The following is a 23,188-nucleotide window of genomic DNA, read 5'->3' on the forward strand; positions in this document are numbered from 1 at the left end:
ACAGCAAACATTATTATTATTATTATTATCATCATCATCATCATCATCAGTAGCATGGAATTGAAGTCTCCCAAAAATGTTTTCCAAGTTGTAAACACTAATGAATGTGTGAAAATTATGTATGTGACCTGTTGAGGGAATTATAATATTTTGGTGAAGATTTTCAACTATTATATGTAAAATAAATATACATAAAGAAACCAGTATGATGATGTTGTTTGAATATTAGACCGGGACTCTGGAAGACTCGAGTTCAAATCCCTGTTTGGCCATGGAAATCCAAGGTATAACCATGGATAAGTCACAATCTTTCAGTCTCAGAGGAACACAATGGCAATTCTCTTCTAAAATAGATTATGCTAAGAAAATATTAGATTTGCTGTAATTCAGAATCAACTTGAAGGCTTTGTTGTTGTGCACCTTCAAGTCATTTCCAGCTTTCGGTGACCCACATCAGCTCTTCACAGGGTTTTCTTGATCCATTCAAAGAGGTTTTTTACCTGTTCCTTTCTCTGAGGCTGAGAGCGTAACTTGCCAAAGGCCACCCAGTGGGTTTCCATGGCTAAACAGGGATTCGAACCCTGGTCTCCAGAGTCATAATCAAGTACTCAAAATAATAATAATAACTTTATTCTTGTATCCCGCCACAATCTCACCGAAGGGACTCAAAACACTACACTGCGTTGGCTCTCTTATCCAGATCTCACCCCAAGTGCAAAAATACTTGCAGATTTTCTCCTCCTAATGTGCTCATGCATTTTGAAATGGAGCTGAATGAAAGAAGCTGCTCCTGCATGGTTTTTGTATCTGAAAGTTGTATTTACTTACTTCTTGTTTAACTTATATTGCTCCTTTCTCCAAGCATTTTGAACTTTCTAAAATGAAATAGTCCCATGTTTATGCTTTCCAAATTCAATGTCATTTCCCTTCTTCTTTGTAGTACGTTCCAGAGGATCTCTTTCCAGTTTATAAGGAAAAGGTTGTGCCTGTAGCAGATATAATAACACCTAATCAGTTTGAAGCCGAGTGAGTACTTTGTTATCAAATTCTCAAAATTTTAGAAACAAACTGTATATTTGTTCATGTGCAACAGTATAAAATGCCTCTTGTAGTTTAAAAGGTGTCTTTGGAGATTTGTTGCATTTTTAAAATCGAGTTTTCTTTCCTTCATTAAAAATACCAATGTTCAGCAGTAAATTAATTTTTGTTGTGTATATTTAAACCCCATGGAATCTATGCCCGGTTTTACAAGTTTTACAAGATCCCTGTCATTGGACTAGCCAATTTTATTAGTAGAAGTGCTTCAGGTTTTAATTTCTTGGAAGTTAATATTGTAAAATCAAATACAGAGGGTGATCCTATCTCTTAAGAGTGGCTTGCAACCTTATGAAGGGCCAGCCTGCTTCTGACAAAGTGTAATATCCATGGAATCAGCATTCAAAGATTCAACCATCCACGCTTTGAAAATACGCCGATCCCATGAATTTTATAGGTTTTTCTTAGGCAAAGAACACAATCCATGGATTCAACCATACATGGCTTGAAAATATTCCCTCTCCCCACTCATCCAAAGAATGAATCTTGATTTTTCCATGTTGTATAAGGAATTCCATTTTACCATGCCTTATAATAGGACTGCGAATTTGTGGATTTTGGGATCCACAGGGAGGTCCTGAAACCAAAACTAGTGGATACCAAGAGCTCACTATACTTGGCTGTACAGGTATTACTACATGGCACAGAAATGGGACAAAAATTGACATTGAACCTAGGTACAGGGGCTGATAGGGGAGGAAAGCTTGAAGTGCTTTTTTGTCAGCTCAGGAGATTACTGTAATGGTCCCTAAAAATCTCTGTTAGACGCTTGAGCTTCCATAAAGCTTCACTAAATGCTCAAGATAAAACTCACTGTAATGTCCTATATAATATGCTTATATTGTTTAAGTTTGAAAGGAAGGTATCAGTATATCCTGATATAGACATTCATTCACATGTTTTAGCTTCTTTAGTTTAAGTTGACTCTGTTTTTCAGCAGTGCAGATAATGAAAGACACAGTAAAATGATTCATAAAGTCTTGATGAGCAGAATCAATATATTAGAAATGGAAACTTTTTCTGAGATGTTCTTTCTTGGATTTGTAGATTACTCACTGGCAGGAAGATACATTCTGAAAAAGAAGCTATAGAGGTAGGTATGCTGGGCCCTACATTTCTGCTCCAAAACTCCAGTGTGCCCCAAAACTCTAGTGAAAGTATTTTGAAGCCCCTATATAGTCTCTTATGGGCTGTAGGTGGATTTCCCAGGAATCGTGGGGAGGCATCAGTTTGCAAAGTGGTGTTTTTGTGAACAGTGTTGACGCAGCGTATGTGACTGCTTGAGGAAAGTAATTGTGGTTGCATGAATGATGACGCTGCTCATGATGGAAGCATTGATTGATACAATCAGTGCCTCCTTGGAGCTCTCACAGACTCCATGATTCATAGTAGCCCCACAGATGACCACACAATCACTTTTAAAGTATGAGCTGGAAACAAAAATCTGCCAAAAGCAATATTTTTAGCTTTAACTGTGTCTCAAGAAAGGTTAGTAATTGTTGGATGATTGGCTTCAAATGCAGCACATCTTTTATCTTCTGGTGCTAGAAATCCTGTCAATGCCAGAAAAAAAATATACAGTCAAAATCGTTGTGCTGTCTGTCATAAGGTATGCCACTGACCTTTGGAAATGGTGACATTTAAAACACTGTCTTTCGATGGCTGTAATGCAGTAGGCTCTCAGTTAACCAGAACTCAAAGAACCAGAGTTCTCAAGCAACTAGCAAAAAAATCAAATAACTAATTGTTTAAATAAAAATGTATATATATGTATAATACAATAAAACTATGTTATATTAAGTTAGGGTTGTCTTTATTTGCCTCAATTTGTTTTTAATTACTGTATTTCAATATTAATATCAAGTCAATACAGAGCTTATGGTATGACATATTATGGGGTATATTAATAGGTCTATTTTTAATTTTTTTATTTATTTACAGTATTTCTATTCTGTCCTTCTCACCCCAAAGGGGATTCGGAGCAGATCACAATGAACACATACATGGCAAACATTCAATGCCGTTTTTAGACATTCAGGACAGACAGACTGATAGAGGTACCTCGGCATTTTCCAGCTTCAGTGCCTGGAGGTTATGCTCGATTCTGACCAAAGGGGGGTGCTGTCATTCCTTCCACTATGATGACAAGCCCTTTTTTGATCGCAAAATTTTCCTTCTTTGTTCTTTGATTGCCAGCATTTTTATAATACCTTAAAATACCTCCCCGCTTAAGCAGTGCCTAATTTCTTTACTCACAGCTCAGCTGTTTTTGAACTGCTAAAGTGGACAGTGAGCTAGGCTAACGGTCGGGTGCTCAGTCCAACTTGGGCTTTGAACTGCCAACCTTTCGGTCGGCAGTGATCTTTTGTTGCTAGCAATTAACCAGCTGTGCTACAGCCCGGCCCTTTTTAATAGTAAATCTCAAACAGCCAAGTACTACATTTATCCAGCATCTACTAATCCCCATGAATGCAGGTCAGCTGAGGGTCTACTGCTGTATTACTATTTAATAATGCCCCTTGGTGTTTACATGACAGTATTATAATGGCATTACTGAAACATTTAATGGAAGTGTGTTTCATATTGCCTTCAGTCTTATTACTGTACTGGTCGATCAAATATTGCAATAAGAACATTTCCATTTCATCTTTGTTTATGTCTTCAAACCCTTAATCTTTCAAGGAAAACCCTTAACTTTTGAGACTGTTTTATATCCAAACCACATATTGGTGGTCTACTGTACACCATGTAAAAGACCTCTATGCATTAGCTACACACACACACACACACATATATGCAAACGTTCCTCCATTTCCACTGTCCACTTGCTCTTGTTATTTTTCCCTAGTGCTATTAAGGGAAGAGAAGATAGCTTCGTTCGGTGTGCTGTAGATGCACACTAAGCATTTCCCTGAGGCTTTGATTCATGATGGAAAATGAAAGAACTGGGCAGACATCCAGGATTTCAGGCACATTCAGCTAACAGGCACAGAGAATTATGATGCTAAAATAAACTGGCAATGGTAGAATGTTTCAGCACATTTGAAGATACTTTCTAAAAAGGGATAACAACGATGGGAATGGTAGAACAGTAATTATTAGTGTGATAACACATCATTGTTATAAAATATGTAGTAGCTTTGTTACAAGATGATGCAGTAAATAGCCTTCAGCACATAAATCACCACAGGCCTTTACCCAATGGAGTCTATAATCCCCTAAAAGCAGCTTTCTACCCAGACTGTTCCATGACTGACACCCAAATTCCTTGTAACTAAATGGGGTTCCTGAACATGGCTCCTGGTAGATGGGTTTTCAATATATAGCCCGGAAGCCAAAGCTTGTTTGACCCATCTCCCATCCCAATATCTATGAGAATTGTACAAGAGGGATGCTACAAAGAAAGTTTACTTATTTGTAGAAAGGAGGAAATCATGAAAATGAACACAATTTAGCTACCAGTATTAAAAAAAAAACCTCTAAAACCAGGACAGTAAATAAAGGACAACACACAGAAGGCAGGGGAATTCCAGACAACAAAAATCAGAGCCAGTTAACACCTCCCAACAAAGGATTCCCCCAGGCAGGCAGCAGCCAAGCTTTGAAGCTACAAGGACATTCAATGCTAATAAAGCTGGCAAGTTGTAACATTCACACTTGCCTCAGGCAGATAAGAGTTCTTTGTCCCACCCTGATTATTCCACAGATATATAAACCCCACTTGCCTAGTTTCCAGCTAGGATGCTTGCCATAGATGTGAGTGAAAAGTCAGGAGAGAATACTTCTGGAACATGGCCATACAGCCCCAAAAAACTCACAGCAACTCAAATTCTACTTCACTAGTCTTTTTTTAGCCTTTGTTCTCTTCTCCCTCTTCATCTCTTCTCATCTTTCAATTGCCAAGTGAAAACAAAACTATCTATATAAACCAACCATTTCCATTCAGCGGGACATCTGTTAACATTTTGTCCATAATGCTAACACTGACTCTAAAAGCCATCTGCCTGGTGGCAGATGCCAACACTGTGTGATGTTATAGTTGTGATGCAAGTTTGTGGCTTTCCCATCTCAAGGACCATTAGGTTGTATCCCTATGCTTTACTTGTATTCCAAGTTAGTAGAATATAGAATGTATTGGATACAGACTTGGTTATCCTTCTGAATGTCATTGCATTTGGAGTTGCCCTGGAAGCCCTGCGAGACCAATAATAGCCTGAGGAGCCATAATTTGCCCACTCCTGGATTAGACTACAGAAATGAATAAGACCTTCTTTAGTTAAGTCTTATTAATTTAAGTGGCTTTCCTCTATATATGACTAAGTCTGAACCCATCTCATGACTAAGTCTAGATCCAGCTTTGCGGGTAGGATTAATTAGTGAGTGGGTGTTCCAGCAGCCCCACTGAGTCCATTTGGTTCCTATAAGTGAAGCACTGTGATGTTGGTTTAGCTAATTAGGTTCTGCTGTAATGAACATCCTGGTGCCAAGAGTAAGAGTCACCCTGTCCTTTTGCAGTTTCCTTCCAGCAAAGCCATCTGAATGTCAGGGCAAAGATTACACTTTTTCCCTGGAGCAGGAAGCATTCCCAGTGATTGCAGCTATTTTTATCTTCATTCTACTTCTCTTAAAATGCTTGTGGAGCCACCATGGAATCCCCCCTCCTGCCTCTCCTTGCAGCATCTTGTTTTCTATTTTCAGCTTCATGAATGGAAACAAGGCCAAGTTAAGTAGTCTCTGAATGGCTGACAAGTGACAATGGCTGACAAGGTCTACATATTTTTGCACCATAGGCTTTATGGAAGTCTCGTACATTCGTTTCTCTGATTAATCAGTTTCAGTATGAAAGGGGGAAGTCTCTCTAAACATAATATTATTTCATGACACCATGATAAAATGTCATCTCACAAAAATGCCATTCTGTCTCCATCATACTACAGTGCTCTCAATTTCACAAGAAATTGCTTTCTTTAAAACATCAAAAGCAGGGCTAAGTAAAATGTGGCTCATAAGCTGCATGCAGCCCTTTGGAGTCCTCCAGAGCTCCCAGACGCCCCCAATAATATTTTTTCAGGCCAATTTTAGGACATTTTAACCCCCAAAACCCAGTCAAAATATTCTAAAACAACCTAGAATTTCCACTGGTTTGCTTCCCCTAACGCACCACTTCTTAAATTTCGGGGCACAGCCTTTTAGCTCGGTGGTTCTCAAACTGTGGGTCCCTAGGTGTTTTGGCCTACAACTCCCAGAAATCCCAGCCAGTTTATCAGCTGTTAGAATTTCTGGGAGTTGAAGACCAAAACAGCTGGGGAACCAAAGGTGGAAACCACTCTTTTAGCTTAATGTTGGGGTCACTAAAAATTTGGCAACAGCAAAGGCTTTCTGAATGCCGCCCATTTACCCAAATCTGTTAGCAACATTATGCAGCATTTACTCTGCAGAAAATGCTTCAGCTGTACTTCATAAACAGGACAATGAGCTTGTTTAGCAAGCCTCACAAACGTTAATTTATTTTCAGTCAATGTTTGATTCTTATACCTATTTTGTATATCTATATGCCTGGGGTCACATAAAAATGCATCAGATAGAAAGGGGTCATGAGGGGGAAAAGTTTAAGAAGCTCTGCCCTAACCTATCAACATACACTGAACTTCCTAAACTTCACAAAAAAGGGAAGAAATCAGCCAAAAATGATGGCTGTAAGCAATGTTATGTCATTTTGAATTCTGCATTGCCCACCATGCTATAAACATTTCTGTTACACCAAAGTGCTGTCTGCATCATAGTCAAAACATTTTTGTTCAAAGTGGACCTTCATAACAAGCGAGTGCACATTGATGGGGTGTATGTAATGTACAACTTTAACCTGAATTTCTGTCTACCCAGTGTTATCAACTGAGAGCACTAACTAAACAAAATTACTGGGTTGCTGTGAGTTTTCCGGGCTGTATGGCCATGTTCCAGAAGCCTTCTCTCCTGACATTTCACCCACATCTATGGGCGTTCTTTCTCCCACCCTGGACTTTTCACAGATATATAAACCCCACTTGCCTAGTTCCCAACAGACCTCACAACCTCTGAGAATGCCTGCCATTGATGTGAGCAAAACGTCAGGAGAGAATGCTTCTTGAACATAGCCATACAATCCGGAAAACTCACAGCAACCCAGTGATTTCAGCCACGAAAGCCTTCAACAATACATTAAACAAAACTACTTCAGTTGCTACAGCACTCCCAAAGTAATTCTGGGAAGAATTCCCATATCAACCTGATGCATGTACCATTATCCCCACTAATTTCTCTAGTGTGTGAAAAACGGCCTTGTGTTTTGGCACAGCAGAATACTGGGGAAGGAAGCCATTTCACTGCCTTGGAGAATGTGCCTTCATTTCCTCCTCTTAGATGCACTGTATGAAAACAAAAATAATTCTTAAGAACCCCATTGCTAACATTTCTATCCTGACAACATATCTTAACTGAGTTTTTTAGTCCTGTATTTGTTTAATTCTGTTTAAATTTTTTGTATATTTAAATTCCGTGCTAGTGCTTTTATGTTAAGTTGCTTTGAGTCCCCCTCGTGGAGATAAAGCAGGGGTAATAATAATAATAATAATAATAATAATAATAATAATAATAATAATAAAATACCATAATAATAATATCTTAAACATTCAACCAATATTACTGAAAACCCTTGACTTTTCATATGGAATTGCATTTTAACAATAGAAGCCTTCATTAATATGGAAATTATAAAATATATTGTAGTGTATATTTTCTGTTAATATATTTAAAATTTTAATATTTGGAAGCATAAGAAGCAATATTTTGTCGTTTCTTTCAGTCATACACAATAACCAAAGCTTGACTTTGTTTTGTTCATGGAAAGGTTATGGATATGCTCCACAATATGGGACCAGAAACAGTCGTCATCACCAGCTCAGACCTGCAGGCACCTTCAGGAGATGATTATCTGATAGCATTAGGAAGCCATCGGAAAAGTAAATACATTTACTTGTTTTTACATTTTACAGTATTGACTTATATTTATTTAAATGTAAAACAATAAAAACATGAATTTTGAAATATGCTTTTTATTTCTTCTTTCACAAAATGTCCAGTTTGGTTTGTGTTATTTTGCATAATTTATTCAGATGTGGCCAGTTGTGGAAAGAGGCAAGCTACAATTGAGGGAACTAAAACACTATCTCCAGATGTTGACAGTTGTATTAAACTACTGCCTTGGTGTGTGAAATGTTAACAGTCAATGCCCACAAGACGTAAAGCATTTCATAAAAGCCAAGTGCAGTATAGAAACTTCATTTTCTAAAATTAAAAATTAAAAAATTAGATTCTGAGGAATATGAATTATATAATCAGTCAAATACCTTGTGCTTTTTCTGTCCTCCCAAACTGCTGTTAATATTTTTTTTCAGGGATATTTCCAAATTTAGCCACTGGTTGTAGCATGAATACTACATTGCATTTACATTCTCTAAAAATCCCTCAAAACATTCATGATGCTTGTCTAATAATATTTCCAGATCACTTTGACTGCTTGGTTTGTTTCGAGGCAATAGTTTCGAATCTGCCAATTGAAGTATTAAAGCATTCCTTTGACTCCAGAACAAGAGGATTTTACATTCTCTGCAAATACTGATGTTGATGTTTTATTGATGCGACATTTGTTTTATTCTCGATATTTGTTTTATTGTTTTATTGCTGCTGTTGTATTGTTGTCGGGCATGGCCCCATGTAAGCCGCTCCGAGTCCCTCCGGGGAGATGGGGCGGGGTATAAAAATAAAGTTGTTGTTATTATTATTATTATTATTATTATTATTATTATTATTATTATTATTATTGCCCACCTCTGGTTTAGCCTGAGATTTTTGTTTTGAACACATTAATGGGGAAAAATATAAACATGCATCTGCCTTAACAGAGACACCAGATGGCACCACAGTGACGCAGAGGATCCGAATGGAGTCTCCTAAAGTAGATGCTGTCTTTGTTGGAACAGGAGACTTGTTTGCTGCCATGCTCCTGGCCTGGACTCACAAGCATCCAGACAACCTAAAGGTATGGACAGAAAGTAGACCCATTGAATCAACAGAACATTTAAAAGTTTTGAGCTGCCTTTCAGCAGTAGCTTCTTCCAGTTTGAACTCTGAATTTAATTTAGCTCTTAGTGTCTATTGATTTTTCTATAATTAAATATTATCTTGTGAATCCTCTTGTAATGCAATTTAGGGTGGGTGGTGTTTGGTGTTTGGTGGGGACTTTCTCCTGCCTCCCTAGCAGCTGGGGGATTCTCTGTGAGAACTTGTCCTGCGCTCAATCCAGCATCTAACAAGCCAGATCAGGCATGTTTAAGGGTCAGTGTAGATGTGCCTTCTGTTTCAATATGAAACAAAAACCTGGATAACTGCACCCAAGCAGAGTAATAAGGGAGCTGGTAAAGTCTTGAGCACTGCCTCTTCTCATATTACTGCTTTGCTCAAATGCAGTAGCAATTTTTAGGTTTCCATGTTGCTGGGTGAGTCTCCATAAATAGCGGACATTCTCCTCTTCAGACTGTCATTCTTCTCTTGTTTAATTGATCCATTTTATAACACTTCAGTGGGGTTTTTGCCTCCATCATTCATCTTGATGAGCAGTCAGAAAAATTGGTACCAAAAACTTTATTTTAGAAATAAAGCCTTCTACCCACAACTTACCTTCCTGGAGATAATTTATTTGAAAGTAATCCTTCTATAGTGGGAACAAGATATGATGAAAACAGCTTTGAAGAAAACAACTTTGTTTCACTGAAAATAATAAATTGTCTTAATAAAACAGTACTGCTGGCAGCTAGCAACGTTCTATTAAAACCGAAGTCTCTTTGGGTAGCTGTGATTTTTTTCCAGACTGTATGGCCATGAAGCATTCTCTCCTGATGTTTTGCCCACATCTATGACAGGCGTCCTCAGAGGTTGTGAGGTCTGTTGGAAACTAGGCAAGTGGGGTTTATATATCTGTGGAGTGTCCAGGGTGGGAGAAAGAACTTTGTCTGTGGAGGCAGGTGTGAATGTTGCAATTGGCCAGCTTGATTAGCATTGAATAGCCTTGCAGTTTCAAAGTCTGGCTGCTGAGGATGCCTGCCATAGATGTGGGTGAAATGTCAGGAGAGAAGGCTTCTGGAGCATGGCCATATAGCCCGGGAAACTCACAGCAACCAGTGATTCCAGCCATGAAAGCCTTTGACAACACATTGAAGTCTCTTTCTTTCAATTGAAGGTGGCATGTGAAAAGACTGTGTCAGCCATGCAGCACGTTTTGCAGAGGACCATCAAGAGTGCAAAAGGTAACCCATTTACATGATGTGTCTGATTCATCCATTTGCTGTTACCGGGGAGCATATTTAAAAGGGGTCACACTTGAGAATTCCCTGTTAAGCTTTTCTAAACTGCCTCTGCCCTCTTCTTGTGTTGGGAAATTTTTGAGATATTGCCTTGAAAGAAACGCTGTTACTTTCATGGAACTGATATTCTTTTGAAACTATAGCCATATGATTTTGGGTAGGATGGGAGAACTTGTCTCCATTTGTATCACATTTCATAGAACAATTATAAAAATGACAGCATGAGACTTCCAGATGCTTTTATATGCATCCACCAGAGATTGGATAAGTTGCTTTTGGGGCCATTCTTCAAATAGCCCAGTGAAGAGGGTCAAGAACGCGTGAATTCCCCACTGGCCATGCTGATGGGAGGATTCTGGAAGTTGTACTTTAAAAACTAACATTTCCACACTCACGCATAGAATGTCCCGTTACAAGATGATGTGATGATTTTGCTCTTAGACGGGTTTAAATAAGGTATAACCAGATTTGCAGAGGAGGGATCTATTACCCATAGAGTTTGTGTGGAGCATCCATATCCAAAGATAGGATGCAGGGTAACAAATATTGAGGGGAGTGATTGTCCTCAGGCCTTGTTTCTGTGCTTCCTTGAGGCATCTGACTGCACATAACGCATAAGACACTGAAGCACTGGATGGCTAAATGTATTTTTAAAATAATCCAAAAGGTCAGTAAGGATATCCGATATTCAGAGGGAGGGCATTTCAAGGATGTCAGATCACGACCCCATCTGCACTGCCATATAATGCAGCTTGAATTGGGTCATATGTTCAGTGTAGACTTACATAATATAGATTGAATTGCATTGAACTGGATTATATGAGTCTACCTGCCATATAATCCAGTTCAATCTGCATTATAATAGCAGTGTAGATGGGGCCCACAACAAAAGGAAGTTTAGTTCACACCCCCAGTGACACAGCAGGTTAAACCGCTGAGCTGCTGAACTTGCTAACCGAAAGGTCGGAAGTTTGAATCCGGGGAGCGGGGTGAGTTTCTGCTATTAGCCCCAGCTTCTGCCAACCTAGCAGTTCGAAAACATGCAAATGTGAGTAGATCAATAGGTACCAGTCCGGAGGGAAGGTAACGGCACTCCATGCAGTCATGCTGGCCACATGACCTTGGAGGCGTCTACAGACAACACCGGCTCTTCGGCTTAGAAATTGAACCCTCAGAGTCGAACATGACTAGGCTTAATTTCAGAGGACTTAATGTCATGAATCCACATCTTGGAAAACCAGGTTTCTGTGCTATAGCTTCACAAATTCCCCAATCAATGTGGTTGTTAACAGTCAAGAAACTAAGTACTCCAATGTTTGTGTTTATATCACAACTCTCAGAGGTGGATATGTAACCAGATCCTTTGATGCTGTTTTAAAGTTGTAGTAAAACAGGGAGGAAAATATATTGGTGTGCTACAGACTGTGGGACTGGAAGGAACAATATTTTCTTCAATGCTCCTTGATATATTAAACATTAATGATATGTCCACGTTCTGTTGTTGTGTTTTGTTTTTAGCCCTAGCTGGAAAAGGAAACAAACCCAATTCAGCCCAGCTGGAACTGAGGATGGTCCAAAGCAAAAAGGACATAGAAAACCCAGAGATAATAATAAGAGCTACTGAGTTATAAAGGTTGTGTATCTCCTAACAACGCACAATGTATTGATGTCCTCATTTTCTTTCCTGTAAGTTGTAATGTTTGCCTTAGATCTGTGACAGAAACCTGACTTCCATGAAATAGTGCCCAGCATAGATGAGATCCACTACCAAGCACATGTGCTGGCCTTGCTTGAATTGAGAAGGAAAAAAAAATAGGTGTATATTGCAGCTCTCTCCCAGGTATGAAAACGGTTGTCTGATTAATTCAGTCTTGTTGTAAACCCTGGACATGGGAGCACAAGGTTTCCTGCCTTGCCAAAGACTTTCAGAATGCATTTGTTAGTGTAATGCTTGTCTGGAGTAGATACATATATTGTGGTAAAGCATCTTGTGCCAACTGAGTAGGTTACCTTTTCTCTCAATAAAGAGATCTGGTAGCCTGCTACAATACTCTGTACCTCAGCCACTCTGGAATAAAAAGCAGAGGGAGATACAGAGTCTATGGTGGGGATCCAAAGTTAGCTTTTGGGTCCCCTATATAGTCCTTGGAAGTAAAACAACATGTGGTTGAGGGTTGCTCCCATTTCTGGTCTGAATAATTGCAAGATTCCACCACCCAGAGGTGCTAATCTTTTAATATCAAAAACCAAAATTATCCCATGTTATTTTTTGTTCATGTCGATTACTCCATAAAGAAATCAGGATGAGTATAAGATAGAAGTGATTCTACCTCTGATAGAAATGTTTGCCTGAGTTTTATCAAAGCCTTTTAAAGATGCAGATTTCCTTAATAAGTATCTTATTGTGAAATCTGAATAGCCAGTTTTGCCTCCTAATGAGTGCAAGTAAGTGTTGTTTGTTGAGAATGCCCATTTCCCTATTTGTGACAACCGGTCATTGTGCCCCTGCTCCACGGGATGGACAATGACATGAAAACAATGCCACTTATCCAGTAGACTCACCCAAGCACCATCACTTCTGCCAAAGCACACACCAAGCATTGCCGTTGCACACCCTCCATGCCTTTCAAAGACACTTGTGCAGAACTCTTGTGCAAGCCTGATGGAATTGAATTAGATTGCAGAGTGTTAGTTGGGGGATCGAGGCAGGAATGCACCCAGTTTTATCCATAATACAGCATGGATCTAGACTTACTAATGTAATGGGTCCTATCTTCATGACTTTTACCAAGTTATTATTAAAACATCCCTCTCAAAAGTAAGCAGTTGTGTATACTCTCCAGTGAAACTTAGACATTGAATGCATTGGGAATCAACACAGAGTTCAAGATACTCTGGTATGCAATAAGCTCTTTAAATAGCATTGTTTCCTTGTAATTGATTTCTGAACCGTAGAAACAGGTGTATTTAAAAATGTAATTCTCTTATTCTTCCTCATTCTACACCTTCCATTTTGGTTTTATGTCCAGAGACAGTATGGATAGATTTATATTAGCACTTTTTCTCCTCCAGATAAAACAGGGTATCAAAGCAATCCATGATCCTTAAATGTTTCTGAAACACTTGTACTACTGTTATTTCTTTCTTTCTTTCTTTCTTTCTTTCTTTCTTTCTTTCTTTCTTTCTTTCTTTCTTTCTTTCTTTCTTTCTTTCCTTCCTTCCTTCCTTCTTTCTTTCTTTCTTTCTTTCTTTCTTTCTTTCTTTCTTGAAAAATAACCAGGGTACTTTTATCGCTATTATTAGAACAGTCCATTTCTTGGGACATTTTCAGGAAATGGGATTCTGCAGATGTGTTCCCATTCAAACTGGTGGCTCTTGAAGCAGCATTCACAATGTGTCTTTCTCTCTTAGAATATCAAGAGCTCCAGCCTGTGTTTATATAGAACATCAATTTCTCTGTCCTTCATGACTGGAGGTGTAAGTTTGACTGCAGACTTTTCCCAGTGTTGTCATCAGCATCAAATACATTTCCTATTCCTGCCCTTTATCTTACAATAAGTTTGAAAGTTTTCCTCAAGAAAATCCCATCCCACTAGTATTGGTGAACATTGGGAGCCATGACAAAAGCATGAGGAGGTGTTTATAGCTTTCAAAGAAAAGAAAAAAGAAAGCTTTCCTTACAGTGCATGCACCTGATAGACTTTTATGGAGTTTGCCCCTTCCCTTTAAAAACAAATGGAAATATGAATGTGTTGTCGAAGGCTTTCATGGCCTGAATCACTGGGTTGCTGTGAGTTTTCTGGGCTGTATGGCCATGTTCCAGAAGCATTCTCTTCTGATGTTTTGCCCACATCAATGGCAGGCATTCACACTTGCCTCGGACAGACAATAATAATAAGGGACTCAGGACGACTTACAAAGGCACTCCAGGGTGGACATATAACATACAGCAGGTTAAAAAATGTTACATAAGTATAAAACATGTCACATAAAATTATAACAGCAACCCCTGTCAACACATATAACATAAAATAAAAATAATACAATTTAAAAAACACCACTAGATAAAACTAGCTGTTATCAATTCACAAAGTGCCAAGTGTCAACTTCATATGGGCTCATTCAGCCTACTCTAGGTCAAAAGCCTGTTTGAACATCCATGTTTTCAGGCTGGAACGGAAAGATTGAAGGGTGGGGGCTAATCTAAACAAGTGTTCTTTCTCCCACCCTGGACCTTCCACAGATATATAAACCCTACGTGACTAGTTTCCAACATACCTCACAACCTTTGAGGATACCTTGCCATAGATGTGAGCAAAATGTCAGGAGAAAATGCTTCTGGAACATGGTCATACAGCCCAGAAAACTCACAGCAACCCGGAAATATGAATGAAAACCTCCTTGTTCTGTGTATTTTTAGGAACAAGCATCCGCTAATAATTTCAGCCAGTCTTTCTGTGGAAATCCATATATTCCAAAGTGAAACTGCTTGAGATATATTTGAAATAAGGGCATCCTCTTCCTATGATGTTTCATTCCTGGCCCTCTCTGCCTCTTGGAAAAAGCTGCTCCCACTTAATCTCGTACAAAACAGTAGCATAAGCAGTTTTATATGGTAGCATTCATTCTGCTAGTTATGGATTTTGACTTCAGAGACTGTATAGATTTAGGATGAGAGGGCTCGTTCATCCTTAGTGTGAAAAACTAAGCAAAACATTCACTGTCTCCCTTTGATATTTTTGTGTGGCATCCAAATAGGAACAAATCCTGCCTAGAAAGCCCTGTGATAGGGTTGCCTTATGGTCCCCATAAGTCGAAAGTGACTTGAAGGAACACAATAACAACACATCCAAACTTGTTCCCATAGATAGTAACACCAGGTTTTTAAAAAATTAAAAAAAATTTAAAAGCCTTATATCTAAGTGGTCTTCCCTTCCCCCACCCCAACCTTTTCACAGTATTTACACTCAATTTCAGGACTAATTTTCCTCTATATTGTCCATTTAACACTTCTGAGGCAAATTTCAGGTGGTCATTTAGCAAATCTGATGGAAAGACATTTTCTTAAAACACACACACATACACAGTTTGTCAGCCTTGATGCCTTCTGCAGGTTTCTCAAGCTTCTTTCTATATTCATATGGAGAATTCCCTACTAATGCTGCTAGCAATAGTCTTCACTGATGGAAAACGAGGATGGTATGACTGTTTCTCTGTTGCATGAGATTCCTGCCATTTTCATGCCGACAAACCAAAAGTCTCTTATGTCGCAACAGTAGCACTGTTATAAAATAGTAATGATGTTCTCATATACCAGTATATATGGTTGCTTTATATTAATATCTATATTCAAAAATTTCAAATTAGAGGAATATAGACCCTAATATATTTTTATCACTGTCTCGGGTTAAAGTTTTGTTTGGCTTATCAACATTCCAAACTGATTTATCTGAAAGTTCAAGGAAACTTAGACATAAAGAGTCATGACCATTCCTTCCCTTCTTTCTGCTTATTGGCTGCCTTAGGAGATACCTGCTCTCAGTTGAAACTTCCCAGGCCATGGGTAAATTCAGCACCTATAGAAATGCTGTTTTCCTCTCCCTATGTTACATTTGGCTTCACATGGATCCTATAGAAATGAATGCATGGAATTTGTTTTCTTTAGATAATTATGAATAAATAGTGTTGTCAAAGGCTTTCATGGCCGGGATCACAGGGTTGTTGTATGTCTTTCGGGCTGTGTGGCCATGTTCCAGAAGTATTCTCTCCTGACGTTTCGCCCACATCTGAGGATGCCTGCCATAGATGTGGGCGAAACGTCAGGAGAGAATACTTCTGGAACATGGCCACACAGCCCGAAAGACATATAACAACCCTATGAATAAATCCTTTCACTAGAAAAACACAATTTTATTAGCATAGAATTTGCGGTGCAAAATCTTCCCAAATGCTTTCCTCTGTTAGAATAGTCGTCCATCAAGATGACTGCAGCCATAGTCTGGAAAGTAAGCGAGTCTAGAGAGAAGGAAAGCATCTCTTTATCTGAATTCAATCTCAGACCTCATGTGTGGCCCAAGACAAACAACTTGCATCTCCAAAAAAGACCCTCAATAAAATATTCCTTTCTTTAAAACAGTAAACATTTTTGAGAGTAATATAATTGACCTTACAATCTTGATCCTGTTCTAATCAATTCATCACTTTGGTGGCCCAGCTGGGTACAGAAGAAATTAATAAACCTACTTAATAAATAAATATAAATTTAACCACTCTCTGATTCAGAGCATGGCCTATGATATTGAATCTTAGGCTCCTTCCACGCAGGTGAATAAAATCCCACATTTTCTGCTTTGAACTGGAATATGTGGCATTGTGGACTCAGATAACCCAGTTCAAAGCAGTGGGATTTTCTGCCTTGATATTCTGGGTTATATGGCTGTGTGGAAGGACCCCTAGATTGCTGTCATGTTTTTAATTCCTGTGGTTTTTAAGATATTTCTTTTTAATAAGGCTATCTTTAGCAAAAGTTCACTTTCTTGATTCTTCTCTCCCCCAAAACTCTGTTTTTGTAGCAACAAAAACCTAGCATCATTGTGTCCAATTAATTGTCCAATATCTGAACAAAGCTTCCACTGATTCTGAGAATTAGACATTTATGGAGTGGCCAGTAGAGATTCTCCATCCCCTCTTCATGTTTTAGCACATTCATTTAGAGCAGTGATTCCAAACTTTTGGGCCTCCAGGTGTTTTGGACTTTAACTCCCAGCTGTTAGAAACTGTGGGAGCTGAAGTTCAAAACACCTGGAGGCCCAAAGGTTGGGAACCACTGATTTAGAGGAATGAGCATCTCAGCAGGGTTATGTCTCATTTACACATCTGTTTATTGGCAGAACTTATTCTCAGCTCGGAACAGAGCTGCAGGGTCAGTCTATCGGGGAAAAAGTAGTTCATGCTTTCAACCACTTCTTGATGTCTGAACACTTTCCACAGTTCTGAGGTCCTATCTTCTGTGTATCAGTATCTCTCGATTAACTTAGAATAAGGCATGGAGGCAGGAGAAAAGAAAAATGAGCAGTGTTCAATCTGATCCTTCTGGCCATTTCCTCCCAAGAGCAGTGAGCTGGATCATAAGGCTAACCATGGCCATAGGCTGTTGTGCAATTCTTACTCTTCACTATTACCCTCTTAAGCTATTTTTAAAAAGGTATGGGATATTTTTTCCTCCCAACCCCAGTGCATAGACCAGACTTGGCTAATACAGGTAGAACCAGATGGGAAACAAAGCCAGATGTACTGAAACAAATCCGTACATATCCTTAATGGTGGCAGAGGCATAAACATCTTGGCAGACAGCACAAGGTGAAATAGATTGTGCGGCAGTTTCTACAATTGTCTTAAGAAAATGGAAAGTTGCTGTTATCATCTGTTCTGGTTCATTTGTGTTTATCTTCACTTTTTGTAAGGATCTTTTCAATGTACCTGTGCTGCTGTTTGTTGGTTTTTGAAATATTATTGCTGTGTTTCCGTTCTCGTGGAACATAAGGGGCTAACTACATGTTATATAACGGAGCTCTGAAGTCATTAGTTTTAAAGAGAAACATCTTTGGTTAGAAATCATTTTGAGCACAGAAATGATGGGTAGGGAAAAGGTGAAGCGCCTTCCCTGCTGCTTCAAAATCACCAAAGCTGTTTGTCTTTGAAAATGTACAGTGTGTACGCATAACCATTAGTTAGCCTCTCAACAGGACCAAAACTCATGTAAAATGAAGTATCTTCTGAGCTTAAATCCAGCTTTTATGTACCCATAAATCTGACATCCTTGCACATAAAGGACATTTAGGAAAGTAAATAGAAATTGTATTTTGTGAAATCTTATTCACTCTTGCTTTTAACATGCTTTTAAGAAGCATCTATATTACAGATGGTTAAGTTTTAGATGTTTATTTGCCAAATTGCATTCAAAATGCAAGATATCTGTAATCAGCGCAATACTTTAAAAAAAAAAAAAGAATTTAGAGGACCAAGATTTCTAGCTAAAGATACTGCCTTGTTAAAAGAGTAAATCTAATACGTATCTTGATTGGATGGTGTTGATTCATTGTCTGGTACTGTTGCAGTGATTGTACTTGTCTCTTAATTCACAATATGTGGCAAGAAAGATTGTAATAAAAATTACCTATGTTTAATAACACTGTGCATAACTATTGCTAGATTTTGTTTTGTTAAGCCTCTTCAGAATTAAACAAAACAAGAACGTTTTGATAGTGTCGTTGAATGAAATAGCCATTTATTAAGGCTTTATTTATCATTGCTTGATATGTATCCTCCTTGGTTGAAAGGCAAAGCCCGTGAATGAAGTATCTAAGTGAACAAAGGAAAGAAGACTCACAGGAAACACTCAATGAGAGCTGGAGTTTGGAAAAAGTTTGTTAGGACTTTTTTTTACTGCAATTTCCAAATTTTCTCCAAAAAGAATTCACAGAATCTTGTTTTCCCATGCTTTGGTAAGAGCAAATGACCATGGTACCCTACAATGAGTTGTTTCACTCCAACGTTACTGGGTCATCCATATCTTAAAGGTAACTTGATACAGAAAATTATAGCAAATATCACATGTAGGTAACATACCAATATGTCCATTTACAAAGAAATTCTGAAATGTTTTACAGGGAAGTTGGAGGTTAACTTTAACTATTGGATTGATTAGGGAACAGCTTTGAATTCCTCTTCTGCTTGTGAGACTTACCCTTTGAACCACATAGTTCTTCACATGACAGACTGCTTCTGAATGCTCCTTGAGGAAAGATTTGCTTCTTTATTCTGAAAGAATCACATCGCTGACTTAGGTGCCCTGTTGCCTGTGAATGGATGATACTGTTGATTGATTGACTGGTTGTCTGGAAAAGGGGCTGCATACAGTCAGCCCTCCACATTTGCTGGAATTAAGGGGACAAGGATCCCCATGGAATTCAAACATCACGAATAAAGACATTGCTATTTCTTAACCTTGGAGAACACCTCAGGTACTAGAAGTTCTTCCATTATGACTCTATAGCAGGCATGGGCAAACTTCAGCCCTCCAGATGTTTTGGACTTCAGCTCCCACAATGCCTAAAAGCTGGTAGGCTGTTAGGAATGGTGGGAGTTGAAGTCCAAAACACCTGGAAGGCCAAGTTTGCCCATGTCTGCTCTGTAGCCAACCTCTGCTGGAAACTGACCATAGAATCAAATTGGCAGCCTTAGAGATTTCTAAAGAGTTGTTTTCTCTGGAAAGCTTTAGATCAGGGATCCTCCAACTGCAGCCCTCCATGGAGGACTCAGAGAGTCCTACAGATAACCTTTTAAAATCAAATTTGTGAGTTACACTATGTAACACGATTTTTGTTCCTGGGTTTTAAGTGTCATTTTCTAATTGTTTCTGTCATAAAACATGGAAAAGGTTTATTATTTTCTGGGCTGTATGGCCATGTTCCAGAAGCATTCCCCCCTGGTGTTTCACCCACATCTGTGACAGGCATCCTCAAAGGTTGTGAGGTCTGTTGGAAACTAGACTAGTGGGGTTTACATATCTGTGGAATGTGCAGGGTTGGAACACCTCCCGACAAAGGATTCCTCCCAGGCAGGAAGCATCCAGGCTTTGAAGCTGCAAGGCTATTCAATACTAATCAAACTGGCCAATTGCAATGTTCACAACTTGCCTCAGGCAGACAAGAGTTCTTTCTCCCACCCTGGACATTCCAACCCTACTTGCCTAGTTTCTAACAGACCTCACAACCTCTGAGGATGCCTGCCATAGATGTTGGTGAAAGGTCAGGAGATAATGCTTCTGGAACATGGCCATACAGCCCATAAACTTTGCAGCAACACTGTAAAAACTTTGTTTTTTGCAGGACATCCTGCAGCACATTTTGCTATACTTTTTCAATGAATATCTCATAGAGTCTCAACCAATTCAACATAATTTGTGGCAGCATCAAAAACAATTTTCTGGAGTATAACAATTAAACATGAAATAACACTTTTAAATGAGGAACAAACTTTTTTCAAATGTTGTTACATAGTGTGATCACATCTGCCAAATTCAAAACCATAAATGTGGAGGTATGACTGTAATTCCAGCTGTGTTAGACTACGAAGTTCCCCATAAAGGGTTCTACATATGCAATTGCATTTGTGCCTTGGTAACTTCTCAAGACCGATACAAATGTCTGGTCCCGTGATTAGAGGATAACAGGGGTCTTGAAGATGATGCTTGTGGAGAATTTTTTTTGGGGGGGGGCAGAGAAGGAATGAATTGCTTCCTTATTTCCACTGATATCAAGATTTATTAGCTTTTCAGGGTCATTCCACTCCCTCTGTGCAGTTTTTCCATCCTGTGCCACCCAAAGCCAACCGATTTGCATACATCTGTTATCTAATGGTCCTTCTTACTGGCCTCGGGCATGTGCTTTCTGAATAAAGATGTATTTCTGAACTGCGGACTTTCATTAAAAGCCATAGATTAGATGCAAAAGTTGGTCTTTGCAGCAAATAAAATAAAGGAAGCACACTGAAGAAACTGCTTATCATAAAAAGATTGCCATATGTTAATAAGTGAGAAGTATATGTATTATTAACATGTTGCCTTTTCATTGCATTACTACTTAGAATAATAATAATAATTGTGTCTAGAAGAATGTGGCATGTGTACTCTGTATTTGTATGTTTTGAAGTTCTTGGTATGCTGGGGTAAAAATAAACTTTGCAGGCTGGCAGTGCAGGCCTTCTGAAAGGGAAATAAAAGTATATATTTTTTTAGACAGTTCTATGATTTTAGGCCTCAGCTGCACGACAGCTGCCTCTTCCAGAAATGTAAAGCTGTGAGAGGGTAGCTGTAGAAATAAGAAAGAGAACTACCCTCCCCAACCACCCCCGGTTGATTTAATTAATGAATAAAGATGCCTTTGAAATATATTTTTAGCTATAAAATATTAAATGGAGAAATATTTACAAGTAAACTTTCTATGTATTTAACATTTGTGCAGTGCTTTGTATTTAAGAGACACTCTGTTATATGTTTATACCTCTTATTAATTGTTCTTCAGTTGTAGGGACAAAAAAAATAGAGAAATTGTTTTTACGACAGAGAAAAAAAAATTGTGTGATGTGTAATTGTGCATAATGTCAGTGGCTATTGTCCCAATGAAATTGTTGTTTGTATACTTTCTGGTTTGGCACATGTGACTTTTATCCATTTTGTAGTAAAGTTTACATGCTAAAATATGTAGGAAGATTATAATAAAGTCAATGAACTACCTGAGTGAAGACCAAGAACTAATTCCTATCAAAAACTATGATTTATAGATATATTTTTTTGCTTTTGATGGGGAAAAGAAGGGGCAACGTTTCTCAAATAAAGGTTGAGCCTCCCTTATACAGATTTCTAAAATGTGAAATGCTCCAAAACCCAAAATTGTCCACATGAGTGGTTGGCAACTTTGCATTTTGATGATCCAATGTTCACAAACTTTGTTTCATGCACAAAATTACGAAAAAATATTGTATAGAATTATCTTCAGACTATGTGTATAAAGTGTATATGAACCATAAATGAATGTCATGTTCAGCCTTGGGCTCGACTTCCAAGATCCCTCATTATGTGCATATATGCAAATACAGGTATTCCAAAATCCAACAAAAACTAAAATCCAAAAGACTTCTGGATTTTAAATAAGGGATACTCAACTTGCACTGTATTCCTCTGAAGTAAGGTATGAGTAGGATATTGTTCTTATCTCCTGTAACACACCTAGGCAGCGCAAACACTGGGAACCAACACGGAGGCCAATAAACAATCTAATATCTTTATTTAAGCCATAAAAGTTTCAAACAAAAATAAGCAGAATAGATAGTCAAACAGTTGACCTTTTAGAAAAGATCAGAATTAGTCCAAAGAATGAAAGCTTTATGTCCAATATTAGAGTCCAAAGTCCAAAATCCAATAACTGAAACACACTCAAACTTATTGGAAGTTTGAGTGGGGAAAGGAGCAAAGTTCCTCCGGAAAGTACTTGAAATAATAGTCCAGAACAAGGTTTCAAGGCAAGGCAAGGCTGTTTGTGGTGGATCTGAAACGCAGTCCAAACTTGACAAGGGACGAGCCGCTATGCCCGGTCTACTTGAGAGTAAGCGCACCAATGGGCCGCTTAGAAGCTCAGGATCAAGAGACGATGTATTCTTCAGTCAGAAGTTCAGTTGACACCGCAACAGAAATTCTCTGCACAGAACTTTTATTGAAGTCCAAAAGCTCCCCCAAAGCAGGTGCATGACTCCCCAAATGTTCCCAAGAGAACGAGCTGCTAACAACGAGACGCCAGATGCCTGCCTCCCCAATTCTTCCCAGGAGAACTGGCCTAGCCACAATCTCCTCGCTCCGCTAATCTCACACTTCTCCTTAAACTTTGTCTTCGAGAGCGATCTGTTTGGAAAGTAGCCCTTCTATCAAATTCTAAACTCTCCGGAGATCCGGGAAGAGCCAGCAACATTTCAAGGGCATTCCTAATTGGCTCTGGCTCTGCAATGTCAACAGGAGACATCTGGAAAGGGATTGAATCTTACTGAGGTGGGAAAAAACCCAAATTCTCTTCATTTTGATCTGCAATGGCTGCTGGATCAGGGGCCAAAGGTACCTGAGACATCACATCTCCCCCGCAAGT

The 23,188-nt window shown here is 38.8% G+C and overlaps 1 protein-coding gene across 1 annotated transcript in view; it reads left to right on the forward strand.

The window, feature by feature from the left end:
• Positions 1 to 21,792, forward strand: part of pdxk (pyridoxal kinase) — an 82,480-nt gene extending 60,688 nt beyond the window's left edge. Inside the window, exons 6-11 of the mRNA XM_003218945.4 lie at positions 941 to 1,026; positions 2,143 to 2,188; positions 7,982 to 8,093; positions 9,036 to 9,172; positions 10,370 to 10,436; positions 12,012 to 21,792. Coding sequence (XP_003218993.2) covers positions 941 to 1,026; positions 2,143 to 2,188; positions 7,982 to 8,093; positions 9,036 to 9,172; positions 10,370 to 10,436; positions 12,012 to 12,124 — 561 coding nt within the window. The 3' untranslated portion in view covers positions 12,125 to 21,792. The remainder of the gene's footprint in view (positions 1 to 940; positions 1,027 to 2,142; positions 2,189 to 7,981; positions 8,094 to 9,035; positions 9,173 to 10,369; positions 10,437 to 12,011) is intronic.
• Positions 21,793 to 23,188: the final 1,396 nt, after the last annotated feature.

The sequence above is a fragment of the Anolis carolinensis genome, chromosome 3 (genome assembly GCF_035594765.1).
Source record: "Anolis carolinensis isolate JA03-04 chromosome 3, rAnoCar3.1.pri, whole genome shotgun sequence".
In the NCBI taxonomy this organism is placed as follows: domain Eukaryota; kingdom Metazoa; phylum Chordata; class Lepidosauria; order Squamata; family Dactyloidae; genus Anolis; species Anolis carolinensis.